The sequence below is a fragment of the Ambystoma mexicanum genome, chromosome 6p (assembly GCF_040938575.1).
Source record: "Ambystoma mexicanum isolate Mex_15411 chromosome 6p, UKY_AmexF1_1, whole genome shotgun sequence".
NCBI lineage: Eukaryota > Metazoa > Chordata > Amphibia > Caudata > Ambystomatidae > Ambystoma > Ambystoma mexicanum.
Window position 1 is genome coordinate 457,158,386 of NC_090935.1, and position 13,703 is coordinate 457,172,088.

General features: G+C 45.4%; 1 protein-coding gene across 2 annotated transcripts in view; it reads left to right on the forward strand.

Moving 5' to 3' along the window:
- The first annotated feature begins 3,310 nt into the window (after positions 1-3,310).
- The window catches only part of ITGA1 (integrin subunit alpha 1), a 1,202,180-nt gene continuing 1,191,787 nt past the window's right edge, over positions 3,311-13,703 (forward strand). Inside the window, exon 1 of one of the 2 annotated variants that reach the window (XM_069627258.1) lies at positions 3,311-3,893. In XM_069627258.1, coding sequence (XP_069483359.1) covers positions 3,848-3,893 — 46 coding nt within the window. In that variant the 5' untranslated portion in view covers positions 3,311-3,847. The remainder of the gene's footprint in view (positions 3,894-13,703) is intronic. The other variant, XM_069627257.1, reaches the window with a different exon arrangement.

A 13,703-nucleotide genomic window follows, 5' to 3' on the forward strand; every position in this document is an offset into this window, starting at 1 on the left:
AAAATACAGCAGGTGTAGGTGACACCTGCGGAGCCGTCAAAAAGAAAAAGAGGGCCCACTGAAGGAGAGGGATGCTAAAACAGCGACCGTCCCAACTTCATAATAATAAAAAAGATATTAGTAACAGTAAAAGGTGAAATAAAACAGACAGGTGCAATGCTGAGAGTATCAAGTAACAGAAGAAGTAGGGGGATTCACTGGAGACGATGTGTCCATACTTTCAGTCTTGACAGAACGTATGACAGCCTTTAAGTCATCTGGATCATCTTACATAACAAAGCGACCTTCATATGTAATTTTAAAAGAACATGTATGATATAAACTGTAGCAGATGTTGAGTTGTTTCAAAGCTGGATGAAAGGATAAGACATCTTTTTGGCCTTGAGCTGTGCTTCTAGCCATATCCTGTGAAATGTATAGTTTGCTTCCATGCCAATTAAGAGATTTGATTTCTCTGTATTTTGATAAGATGAGCTTGAGTTGGAAGTATTCAAGTAAGTAGACTATCAGGGTTCTGGGAGAGGGATGAACAGAAGTGGAGATTCTAGGTTGACCAATTGGATGGGCTTGTTGAATGTTGAAATGGGTATCCAAGGGTAGATGAAGAACAGCTGGTAGGAATTTTTGCAAAAATGCAATAGGGCCAGATCCTTCACAACTTTCTGGCAGACCTGAGATTCGAAGATTATTACATCTGCTTCTATTTTCTAAGTCTTCGTTATGTTTCTGAAGATCCTTGATGGATTTTTTGAGCTGCACCACTCTGGGGGAAATGTCTTCCATGAGGCCTACCCTTCTCTCCACCTCCTCCATTCTGTTTTCAAAGCCAAGCCAACTATCATCAAGCTGTTGGAGTTTTTGATTCGTAGTTTCCATGAAAGGTTTTAGAGCTCTGATTTCAAGTAGGATGGCTTCAATACCTGGGTCAGTTGAACTTATCGGAGGTAGAAAGTCACTTTTGGGCCTTTTTAGATTAGTAGAAGAAAGATTAGAGTCTTTGGAAGGTTGTATTGATTTTTGGTTGTTCTTGCTGGTAGCCATTTTTTCAGCAATTGACGGATGCAAGTTATTCTGAGTGAAAATGCTGATTAAAGGCCAGTCTTAGCAAACAACAGAGAGCTCTATAGACAGATGTTGAGTGATATGGTGACTATACTGGATTCCAGATTCAACGTCAGTACATGGAATAAAAATAGGATAATGATTTAAATCCAAACGTATCTGTTCGTTGTGAAGAAGATCTTTTTAGTGATATTATTTATAGCTTAACTCCTCATTAAATGGTAGCACCAAAATAAAACACAGATTTATCTGTTGTTAAGCAAATGTGCAGCGCAATGAGATAAAGCTTCAATTATTGAGGTGAAGTGTGAATTGGACCACTTTAACAGTGGCAGAAAGGCACCCAGATACGAATTGATTCATTAGATGTTGAAAAAGAAAATTTGATAAGGCAACCACATTTAATTTGTTATGTCCCGTAACTGGACTTCTAAAATGCAGCAAAATGTGGGCACTTATAGAAGCACAAAGTGACACATAGGCTTAAACCAATGCAGTGAAGGATGCAGATTAAATTGTTCAGTAGATCAGCTGTAGTTCACAAATGCGGAAAGATGTGAAGAGAGAAAACAGTCATGGGAAGAGCGGAATAATGCACCATTTGCTTACTTTGTGACTTCGTTATGCATGGTGGCAGAACCAACGGACCGTTTATGAAAGATAAAATGTCTTTGGAGTGTTGTGATGCCAAATATAGCAGAGAAGAAGAATAACACGTTTAAATGTTGCTTTCACGTTAAAGTCCTGCGAGCAGCAGTGCACCTAGTCCTGTTTGCCTATGGTGGCACAGACCAGGATGAGGAACATAGAAGCGGAAGCCAGCGCGTCACCGTACAAATGACGCCTCTCCTCTCCTCGCAAAGGGCTGTCCAAAGAAGGCAAAGCCAGCAGACGACTCGTCCCGCTCTGCGACGCCGACCCCATGAATGCAGAAAAGGGGCAAACCTTCCTCAAGAGCCTGCGCCACAGGTTCCTGAAGTCACAGCAGCAGAAAGGTAGGAAGAATGTGAGGAAAGAACACAACAAATGCCGTTAATTTATGAGCGGTGGGACGGAGCGGCTAGTCTACGCAGCCATCATCCTTGGCGCCTAGCCACACCCCTGGTTGTATCTCTTAACTGTACCTATTTCACCTTTATGATTGGGATCCCTGTTGGTTTGTATTAGTGGGTGGGCTGAGGAGTCGGGTTAGCCATCCTTGTACTGTTGCAGAGCAGTATTCATTTCCTCACAGCAACGATACAGTCCAAGTACAGAACTGAGGGAAATGGCCAGGTTCTGGCAGGCAGGATTTGCAAGAAGGATAGCAGTGAGCCAGAGAGGGCGGAGGCAGAGACCAGGACTGCAGGAGAGAAGGCGGCAGGGACATGGACACTTAGGGGACCATGTTGGACCATAATGGGCAACCCTTGGTGCAATACACCATAGGACAAAATGCAGTGTGGAGGGTGGTGGCCAGGTGCTAGAAACCAGATTGTTTAAGGAGGATAGTAGTGAGGCAGGAAGAGTGAAGTTATGAGACACGTGGTCTGGAGGTGAGAAGGGCACGAGGAAAGGGGGTAAGGAATGACAATAGTTGCAGGTGAGAGGAAGCAGTGTTGATCAGATCACAAGCAGGGCAGGTGGAGTGGAGAAAACCAGTGGAAGGGAAAGATCGGGCACATTGGGCTCGACCAGCAGGAGCCACCTGAGCAGTTATCCCTACACAGGTAGCGACCTCCCTCTCCGCAGGGGTAAACTCACTAGGCCAGGAGTAGTAGCTGAAATGCGTAAACGGGACCAAATCAAAAACTCGGTCACTGGTGAATGAACAGAGAGGACTTTCTCCTCAGGTCTGCCTTTATGTGGGCCTTGACTCCACCCATCCTCTCTGACCTACCCCCAGCACTTGGATATTTCTCACGCCTCCCTTTCCTGTGTTCTCTTCCCTGCCCTCCCCTTCCACACATGCCGTGGGGCTGGGGTCTCAGAAGGCCTGAATAGACCCTAGGCAGTCCTGGGCAGTCTGAACTACCATCCAAAGAATCATCTGTTCTGAGCCACTCATGGCACACTGATTCTGTAGAGAACTGACATAAGTATTGAGCGACAGGACTCAGAGAACATGGAGAGGTTAGGATGCAGTGCAAAACGTTGAACGCAGGGCGTGTGGGGGGCTCAGATGCTAGAGTAGGAGAGACCGTGCTGATTCAGCCAATGGGCAGAGACAGACTAAAGAGAGGGGACGGGGAGGGGCGCTACCACTGCTTGAAGAGCTGAGAACATGCTACCCTTCTGTTTCTAGGGAGGATGTTTGCAAACTACAACCATTGAAACTGAAACTAATGAAGCCATTTCACAGCGAGGAGTTCAGCGCAGACCCGGGAAGGGCAATCTACCCGGGCAGTGGAACAGTCGTCACAAATGCTCGGGTTTGGATCCTGGCAGATTTGGGGATGTCTTCGCCGCCCAAGCCCGACAAATAGTCTCTAAGAACACCCTGGCAGCCAGCATCCAGTGGGCGTGTCCTCCAGACTCGCATCAAAGCAGCAGTGAGCCGTCTGTTCCGTTAGGCATCCGCCTCGGAGCTAAGACGGCAATACATCAGCCCACAGAGAACACGTCTCCCTCTGTCTGAGGACCAGATCACAGGGCGAGGACAGGACCCAGAGAAAGCTGTGTTATCACCGCCGAGCAGCTCTGTCTGGCTCAGGCTGTGGGGAGTGGGTGTGCGTGTCTGTCAACTCACTGCATCCCGGGGCAGGCACATAGAAACTAAGTGGATCCCCTGGCTCTCACCCACACAATGGCAATCCGCAGCTCCCATGGATACCTGTGTGTGCTTCTGACAGGTAAGGCAAGGCTACTTTAGGTGTCCGCTCTTTGTATTGTGTGTTTTCGTATATAGAGCGTGTTAATAATGCTCAACACATACGTTCTGTGTACTGGTTTATACATTTCTTTCACGGACATCTGTTGCAGCTCTGAAGTGCCGGTCCCGCATTTTCTCTGACAAGTCGCATCGCACAAGGCTCTTTATTCCGGAGTAAACTGTGTCTCAGAGCAGCGACACCCCCAACCTCCGCCCCGCCGCCCTAGCGATAGGTTGTTGTACCGAAAGCACGGATAATGGGTATCTCTATTTTGGTGAGACTGTACTTCTCTTAAATGCAATGTGAGATGTCATCCCTTTTTAAGAAAAGTTGCATATATATCCCCAGGAAATATTAAAAGTGGCAACCCATTAATTGTGCAGGTGGTGGATGCAAGTAAACCTTGTCTACCGTTAACAATTCTTAAATACCCAACACGTCCAATTCTAAATCGTTTACATTAAACATGAAAAGGTCTCTGCGTTTCCTGCTAAAGACGTGTGATCCTGTGCCCTAAAAGGGGGGGACTGTCCGAGTACCGTGTACGGAGGCGGATGCGTGACGTGCACAGTCGCCAGATTCCTGGTAGTTCGTCGGGCATTCATCCTGTGGTCAGCGACATACACTGCCCGCGAGAAGGTTTCGCTACATCTGCCGAAGTCACTTGCAAGGTTGGCGAATGTGCACGATGGAGCTTGCGTCGCCACACTGTGCATGTTGCCAGCCCTCTGCGCTGGGGTGATGTGCTCTAATGTCCCCTTAAACCGTAGCTTGCCCCTTCTGCATTGCATTCTAATGTAAAGTAATTATTATTAGATGTATTATACTGCGCTATTTCACTATGATAGTAGTCTCAAGGCACATACACCTTGTCTGAGTTAAGGTGCACCTGGGTAGGGCCAGCACTGAACAAACATTCTAATAAATACATAAATATTTTGACATATAGCAAAGGTGTGATATTCTACAAGAACAGCACATATGTTATGTTATGTTATATGGCATTTATATAGCGCTCTGTCTATCACTGGTAGGATCTCAAAGCGCTTCTGGGTTGAACGCCCTTGGGGATCGTAGTCCAGGTCAGTTGAGAGATTAGGTTGGCATAGGGTGATTGGGTGCACTCAGTGTGTGTGCAGCTCATGTGATTGCCTGGTGAATGGTGAAAAAGTGACAAACTTACTTTAATTCAACTTTTATTTATGAAAGTTAACTTAGATACGTAAGACAAAGTAAAGACTAAAAACAATCAACTCTGCTTTATGCACCTTTTATCGGATACAAAAAAAATATATTGTTCATAGTGTATGTATAGCTCAGGTATTTTACGAAATGTGGCGGTTCGAAGAATCCCGCAGTGGTGAGCATCTCGTTCGAGCTCAGGAAATCGACATGCTCAACTGATGCGGTAAAGGTGCAAACGGATTCCAGGAGTAGCAAGAGGTTCAAAGAAGTGCGAAAGGCAGCACCCAAGGTGCAGTTAGTTTGAACGCGCTTGCACATGCTCAATGGCGGCCTCACCATGGTGCAACACAGTAAACTATGGGAAACTTGCTGCTTTGCTTCTTCAGTCGCTGTGAGTCCCAAAAGCTTAGGGACAAGATGTGTCCTGTTTTCATTCTCCCAATACAGGGGAGGCTGGCTAACATGTCCTGGCTAGCAGTGTAGCTGGCAGAGAGGCAGGTTTTGCTCCAGCACCAGGTCATTCCTCACTGTTCCCGGGGGTGGGTAGGGAGAAGAGTGGGATACCTGCATTGTGCTACCCGTCTTCACCTCTGGCAGAGCTTTGGAGAAGAGTACTCTGCCAACAGGGTTGCACTGAATTCTTCCTTAATTCCGTTATGGTCCAAAAGTGAATCAAAGAAAGAGGGGAAGATCCATTTCTTAGAGAGGCTAAAGTCCACACAAGAGTGGATAGGGGCATGTTTGTTTTAAGTGTCCTAATACTTGTTAAAGTAACAAGTGGACTTTGTCTCATTGCATCATATTCAAAATTCTTTGTGCTTCAGGACGCCTTGGAGGCAGGAGGAAAAGATAAGTCTAGAGTAAAGCAAGATAGAGGAAAATGTCCCTAAATCTATAGAGTTCCCTCTGTCTACACTAACTGCTCAGCCCCTTCGCAAGACCACAGTATCAAAGGCACTCTGGTATGCAACACCCTGGTGTGAGACTAGTCTTTTTTTGAGTTTAAAGCTGTGCCCTTTGTGTCTTGCTTCCCAGGATCTCTCCTGGTGAGAGTTGGCTGGGCTGGGGAGGAGTTACCCAACCTCACAAATTATCAAAGAGTGGCATACTTTGTCCGTCTATTATCCTGCTTGTTGAGCAAGGGCAGGCTGTCCGACTAGAATACACACAACCCTTTCACAGCTGGTCTGGGCTCATGGTTATGATACAAATCAGATGTGGCTTTTGAGAATGATGCAAACTATTAGACACCATACCAAAACCTAGGTATTGGCTTATATTTTCAGATTACCCTTCCACCAGGTTGGTACTTTATCGTAGTTATAATGGTTTTAGAACAGAGGTGCAGAACCCTCTGCAGTCTCTGCACTGCAGTGCTTTGCTGCTACAGTAGCTGTCAAACAGGTTTCCTGTGAACTCTGAACCTGTTCTGTGCCACTGGAGATCAGGTGCTGCAGATCAGGATACTGATGCAGCAGGACACATATGTACACTATACCCTTGGCATGGATAATGAAATGAAGGTCTGATTAGCAGATCACCATTTTAGAGATGGACTGACGTGCTTCATTTTACATTCAATACAAATCAAAAAAGCAAAGTCTTTTATTCCTTTGCCAGCTGGCAATTCTACAAACTAACTATACCATCCACCTAGGAAAGACCAAGCATCATGAGTGGTTATACCCAAATTCACATGCTTTGGGAAATATAGGCCTGCAATGATAATGGTGCCAAACCCACCCTGAAGGTGTGCCTTTATTTGCCAGTTCCTCGAAAGAAACCCAAGCTACCTCATCAAATCAACCCGAGTTCTCCCAATGTGCACCTCCCTCCGTCTTCTGTTAAGCAAGAGCAAAGTGGTGTTTTTTATTTAATGCAGCCCATTTTTTATTTCTTGGAGTTCTTGTCAGTGAGTTTGCATTCCTCTAACCAAGTCAGCAAACTCATTTAATTTGTGAACTCAAAAGTACATTTCCCGTCATTTACCCAAAGTCTGTAGGGGCTCTCTAATTCCTTCAGCTGTCCACCTGTGCAATAATGGTACCTTAATTCGATGTGTGGCTATTTGCACCATAGGTTGCAACACGGGCCACTTTTGATGACATTACCGTCACCTCTGTATTTGTATTTGTTGGTGGTAAGGGTGTTGTGTCTAACAGAAATGATGTACAAAGGATCCATGCAAATGGTGCTCCCCGTGTAGTTTGCATGTGAATGTTACAATGGTTGTATGGAGGCAAGTACACTGACTGGACTGGTGGGGGGTAAATAAAACTAACCTAGGCCCAGGAGTATCACCCCATAGTTTCACTGCAAACATTTTTTTATATTGTATGGCAAGTATGCGGTCATTGTGGGGGGCCTTCCGCATATAATTGTGTGGAAATGTTCAGGGGAAATATTTTTTATTTTCAGCTTCGGTATTTTAATCACATAGAACCGGCCAAGATTGATGACTAGAAGACAATAAATGCATTAACTAAATAAACTAAACATTTTAGGGCCGATGGCTAATATCTGCAAAGGTAAAATGTACATATATGCCTTCTCAGTTTGCAAGACATTGACCGGGAAAGAACAGACCATTTTGCGTATTTTGCTTAGGGCTCCAGTCAAATTCAGACATGCTCTGCAGGAGTACAAGGATGAGTAGTGGCTGAACTGCTTAGTCAGTTCACACTTTTACAGACCACCAATGCTCCCAATCATAAAGGTAAATCAGGCACAGTCTAGAGATACACCTCCTTCGTCTTTTGTCAAACTTTGACCAAGGGCAGGCTATACTCTTAAGAAGGGTGTGAAAGTGATGACAGCAGCAACCCAAATAGCGGTAATACAAGGACTCCAAAATAAACTGATGTCCAATGAAGTTGCTCTAAAAAATAATTGCACTTTAATTAAACAGCCAATATGCACTTAACTCTCTATTAAATATAAAAAAAACACCCGTTTTGAGAACACAGAAAATGCAAACTATATATGGGAAGGCACTGTGGGTACTGTAGCAAAGGTGCAGAGACAAGACATTACAACAATTCACTTTGAAAAAGGAAATGTCTTTGAAAAGGGTGCAAAAGACTGCACTACTCAATAGTACCTTATTATTTTCATGTGTGGTTCGACGCATCCAACTGAGGTTCAACATGCTGTTCTTGGAGGTCAAACAAGGTTTGATCATGGTGAGTGACATTGGCCTTTGTAGCGAGTTGGCATTACGTCGGATTCAAAGTTGTGGCTTGGTGTGATTCGATGCAGCATTAAAGTGGTGCATTCAATGAGTTTACCAGGTATGGTTCTTTGGTCAAGCTAGTTTGAGATAATGGGCACCGCTGGGTCGAGCCGGCGCAATACACGATACTTCCAGCTGTTCATCTCTATGTCCGGAATGGGCCTGTTCACAGGATCCTGGTGGTGGGATGCATTATTCGAAGGCCCGGCGGAGTTGAAGTGTTCAACAGCAATGATCTTTCTTTTTAGCCAAAATGCCGACTGGCGCAGCTGTTGGGATGCAGCATTGTACTGGGTTGATGGATGCAAGCAGAGGTTCAAGTTTAGTCAAATACCTCTGTATTTGTATTTGTTGGTGGTAAGGGTGTTGTGTCTAACAGAAATTATGTACAAAGGATCCATGCAAATGGTGCTCCCCGTGTAGTTTGCATGTGAATGTTACAATGGTTGTATGGAGGCAAGTACACTGACTGGACTGGTGGGGACCACAGGTAGGTAGGACCACAGTTCCTGCATAGTTCTAAGTCTTCAAATGGTTTGAGGATGGTTCTAAGCGGTGGAAAACAGGAAGTACGTGGATATGGGTTTCTCTGGGCACTGTGACTCCCACTCCAGCGGCAAGATGATAATTGATTTTTTCTCTTCATTCCCAGTTCAGGGAGCTTAGACCGCACCTCTAGGGGTGCCCGGGTTCCAGTGCAGCAGGCATAGTGGTAAGCATTGGTCCAAACAGAAGCCACCCCAAAGTTCCCTGTGGGTGGTTGGCTGACAGAGCTCTCTGCCTTGAATGCACCTTTCTTCAGCTCTATGACAGAGGAATTCGGCATGGACTGTACTCCCATCAGATATCCAGAAAAGTCTTCTTCTTGGTGTCCAGGAAATAATTAAGAAAGGGGCTGGAGATCCGTTCCTAATAAAGATGAAAGGGCACAGGGGTTTTGGATAACAGCAAGCCTGCTCTAAGGAGTCAAATCCCTGTTGCTGTGATAAGTGACCTTTGCCTTCTTGCATTACACCCAGGGTGTCTTGTTCCATAAGTAGTGGAGGGGACAGAAAGGAAAGAGATCCACACAGAAAAGCAAGATGGCAAAACTGTACTCTGTCCTCTCTGGCTTCTCTAACCACACCTCTTTCCAAGCCTGCAGCTTCAAAGGCCCTTTGGAATGCAACCCCCTTGTGTGACACAGGTCTTTGTAATGTGTTTGCTTCTTTGAAGTGTGGTCCCCAAGAGATCACCTGGTGAGAGCTCCTGTGCTTGAGGGGAGGTGTTAGCCTGCCGCTCATTCACCAAAGAAAAACAGCATACTGCCTAATCATTTGTTGAAGCAAAGACTGGCAGGCTAGCCCTGAATCCACGTAGCATTTCCATACCTTTCGGTCTCAGGGTTGACATTTGTATTATACCAATTTGATGTGGGTCTATAATAATTGTGTGCACTATCAGTCACCATTCCAAAACCAGGTATAGTTTATTCTTAGAAGTTACCCTCCCACCAGAAGGATGGGGCCACAAGTATCATATTCTTAGGACAGAGGTGCAAAAGGTCAATGCAGCCTCTGTCTACAGGCACATGGTGTCCCAGCAGCTGTCAGGAAGGCATATGAGACCTTTGGACCTGCTCTGTGCCGTGGAAGAGCAGTTGCCGCAGATCAGGACATTGATACATCATTGCAAATGTGTTTACAATGCTTTGGGCAAGGAGCCTTTGGAAGGGACAGTCTGATTAGCAAACTACCCTTCTGAGATTTAATTACCCACATAATTGTTTTATTTATTAAAATATCAAATAAAAGATACAGCTTTCACACCCAACACAGATGGCAATCTGTCACACCAAGGAGGAGTGGAATGGCCTAGTATGCACAGATTTAAAGCCCTGGATTGGTTCACAAATATTTCCACTAAGGACTGTAGAAACAGTATTGTTCTAAGGCACCTTATTGAAACCATTTGCAAGTTGTGTGTTCTTACACCACTTTATTCATTCTTGCCTCAACAGTGTAGACTCTACTTGTCACATCCTGCACCTTTTTTGTGGAGGAGTCCATTCTGAGTTCATAGACAAATGTTTGTCTTCAAGGGCTGCAACCTATACCTCCATTCTACTAGTATTGTCACCTCCTATCAGTTTTGGAGGGAAGACCATGCCTAGCAGGATGCAGTAAGCAAGCAAGGGGAAGACGTGAGGAGCAAACATCTTCCTGAACCCTTCAATAACTTGAACAGTGCGTCTTCTACTCATGCAGTTTCCCGTCCCACAACCACTGCCTGCCAGTAGTGCTGGTACACAATCGGCATCAGGCAGAAGTCATCACCCTCCCTATGTTTGTTTTCCTCCAGGGTCCTAGAGATTTCTCACCCTTTTGGGTGGGGCTCCACTAGTTTTGCCACCATCATTTAGCATTGGGGAAGTGCGGCTTCTGCTCTACCATCATGGCCATGATGCAGGCCATCACATGCACCCAACATAATCAAAGCTCTGCTATAGGGTCACTACTGTCTACCAATTATGTGTTTCACTGCAATCAGGACAGAACTCGTTATGGACCGGGGAAAGAGACCTGTGACTGGAGCTCGCACCATCTTATGCCAAGCTTCTCCTGTAACATACGTTTAGGAACAGGTGGTTGCACATAACGGACAGCGTGAGGTAAAACAACATAGATGAGTGTTAAGGGCAAGTATGTTCATCTTGAATACCCATAAGGAACCATTCTAGGCTCCGCCCACTCGCACGGGTAACTTTAAAGGCTTTAAAGTGAATCCCCTACCTCACTGTCACTGACTTTAACTGATCAGGGAGCTGCCAAATCCCATTGTCAATGTTTAATGCCATTGTTATGGCAGTTCAGAAACATGTTAAAATTGAAAGTGGTCTAACTGGGAAAGTCATTTCATTTATGGGTAGCTCAACTAACTAAGATGTGGTCTATTCAGCAGAGAAAGTAATTTATTTGCCTTTTTGAATGAACATTATAACAGGTTGTCAGAAGTGAGGTACTTGCAGTAATACTTGGTGAATTACCTGCCAGACAGCCATCAAGTCGTGCTTGGCGGTACTGGTGAAACATGCAGTATTTTGGAATTTCATGTTTCACCTCTCTGCCAAATTATTAATTTCACATCCAAAACACATACACATGTCTACTTTTCCACACAAAAGAGTTAGTACATCTGTTATTACCACAGGCCGCTCTTCCACATGCGCTAATATAGCAGTTCCACTTCGATCCTATTTATGGGACTCCAAAAAGGAGAATAACCGTGGGCACGCATAACTGTGCTTCATGCTGCCCCTTCCCGTTTCCGCTTGCTAGCCAAATGTTATAGCAGTATTTAAGGTTGCTGTATTTCATGGAAAAATACCTTCAAGCTGTTTATGTGGCAGGAGGAAGTCATGGAGTGGAGTAGGTAATCATGATTAGCTATCCACCTGCATGATGCAGCCAGTAACTTTGCTGAAAATGTGGTGGGACACATCACATGAAATCTAAATGAATGGGGTCCCTGCAAAAAGAGGGGACAAAATAGTACGCCACAAAAGTCGGGGGGGGGACAAACACTGATGTCCCACCACTAAAATTACATCCATAGATACAGCCAGGGCCAGCCTTAGAGCAGGGCTGCCCAGGTGACTGCCTAGGGCACCATTAGTCCCCCACAACGCCAGCTCTGGGGAGTGTTTCAAGGTCTCCCCCGAGCTGGCGTGGTGGGAGAAGGGGCGACAGGCGCCCATTGAAATTAATGCGTCCGCTTTTGGGAGCGCGGCGCATTTAATAACAATAGGGCATTGATGATTTCACATCTGCGCCTATTGAAAGAAATGTGTTTTTCTGCCTGGGGCTATGCTGCTGCTATATTCGGCCCTGGATACAGCTGTTCTCTCGCACGTAGCAGATATGGACGCATTGCACACATTACCCACAGGGTCGGATTGGCCCCCACGGCCTTTCGGCCTGTGGCCAGGCCAAAAACGTCCCTGGGGAGTGGGGGCTGGTTTCTGGCCATGACCGGGCCGGTTTGGAAGAGAAAAAAAAATGAAAAAAAAAGACTTCTTTTTTTCAATTTTCTTTTTCTTTTTTTTTTCAAAAAGCCTTTCATCCTTAGTTCGATAAAGGAGTACAAAACAAGCTGGGTGATATTGTATGCATATTTGTTCTATTAAAAAAGAGCTTAAGCATAAGTGCTATAAAATAACATATTATCATTTGACCTTGGACGTCTGCTTGGATTCACAGTAATTTAGTGTACTTAGATACAGTTCTATTTGATGCCACTTCCTGTTTTGTCAAGGGGTGAAAAGTCGTGTTTCATCACTTCCCGGGATGTCACTTTCGGGTAGGGTCAAATGACATCACTTCCGGTGATGTCATCAGAGGTCAAGGGTCGTGAGGGGTGGGCCACTTTTTTGATGCGAGGGGTGGGCCACTTTTTTGATGCGAGGGGTGGGCAACTTTTTTTGGGTGACCGGGCCTATTTCTTGTCTCAGTCTGACCCTGATTACCCATTGGACGTGAAACTAGGTACAAGTTCACCAAATCATCCAGAAAAGGAATACATCACAATAATACCTCAGAAAAAAACATTTTGGGAAGTGGCTTTCTACTCTTTTGAGAATATATCCAGTGGTATGAAACATTGTCTCCTCGAGCCCAGACTCCTTAAAATGAGCTATCTTACACGAGCACAAGCTGGGCATCCGCTCGAGACTGCAGTGTGAAGCAGCAGAGCCGCCTGCTCGGTCACAGTTGCCTTGTATGGTATGGAGTGAAACCGGATCCGTGTGGGAGTGCGCGTGGCCTGCATGTTTTACTGTCATGCACGCCCCGGACTCAGTGCAACTGCTGGGGCAGCGCCGCTGAGCCGCTTCCCTCAGCAGAGCTCTTTCGGAGCCCCGCCAGGATCCTTGTGGGTGCCCATCTGCAGGCACTCCGTCTTCACACAAGAACCTGTCCACAGCTGGGCTTATCTCCGGCAAGATGTGGAACATGCGTTTAGTGAGCAAAGAATTCCAGACTGTAACGGCAAAGTCATTGCGCAGATTTAGTGCAAAGGTTAAATGCCATCTTTCACCCCAAACGGGACCAAACCATGTTTGCATTATTCATGAAAATAAGCCAACACGTGAAGGACAATTCGTACTATATGGCAATTTAAAAACGGTCTTTTCCTCACAATTATCATTTGGTTTGTCCAACCGTCAGAATGAATATACAATCAATCTCTGTTACATTTCTGTTTGTTTTGTTGCAACGCTGTTCTGTGACTCAAGTCTCTCGCCTTTATGCTTAATAACAGCAATTGATTTCCAGGCTGTTCTTTGATGTCCAGGGGTTGTATAACTGTACTTTGCATATGGGCAATCACATTAG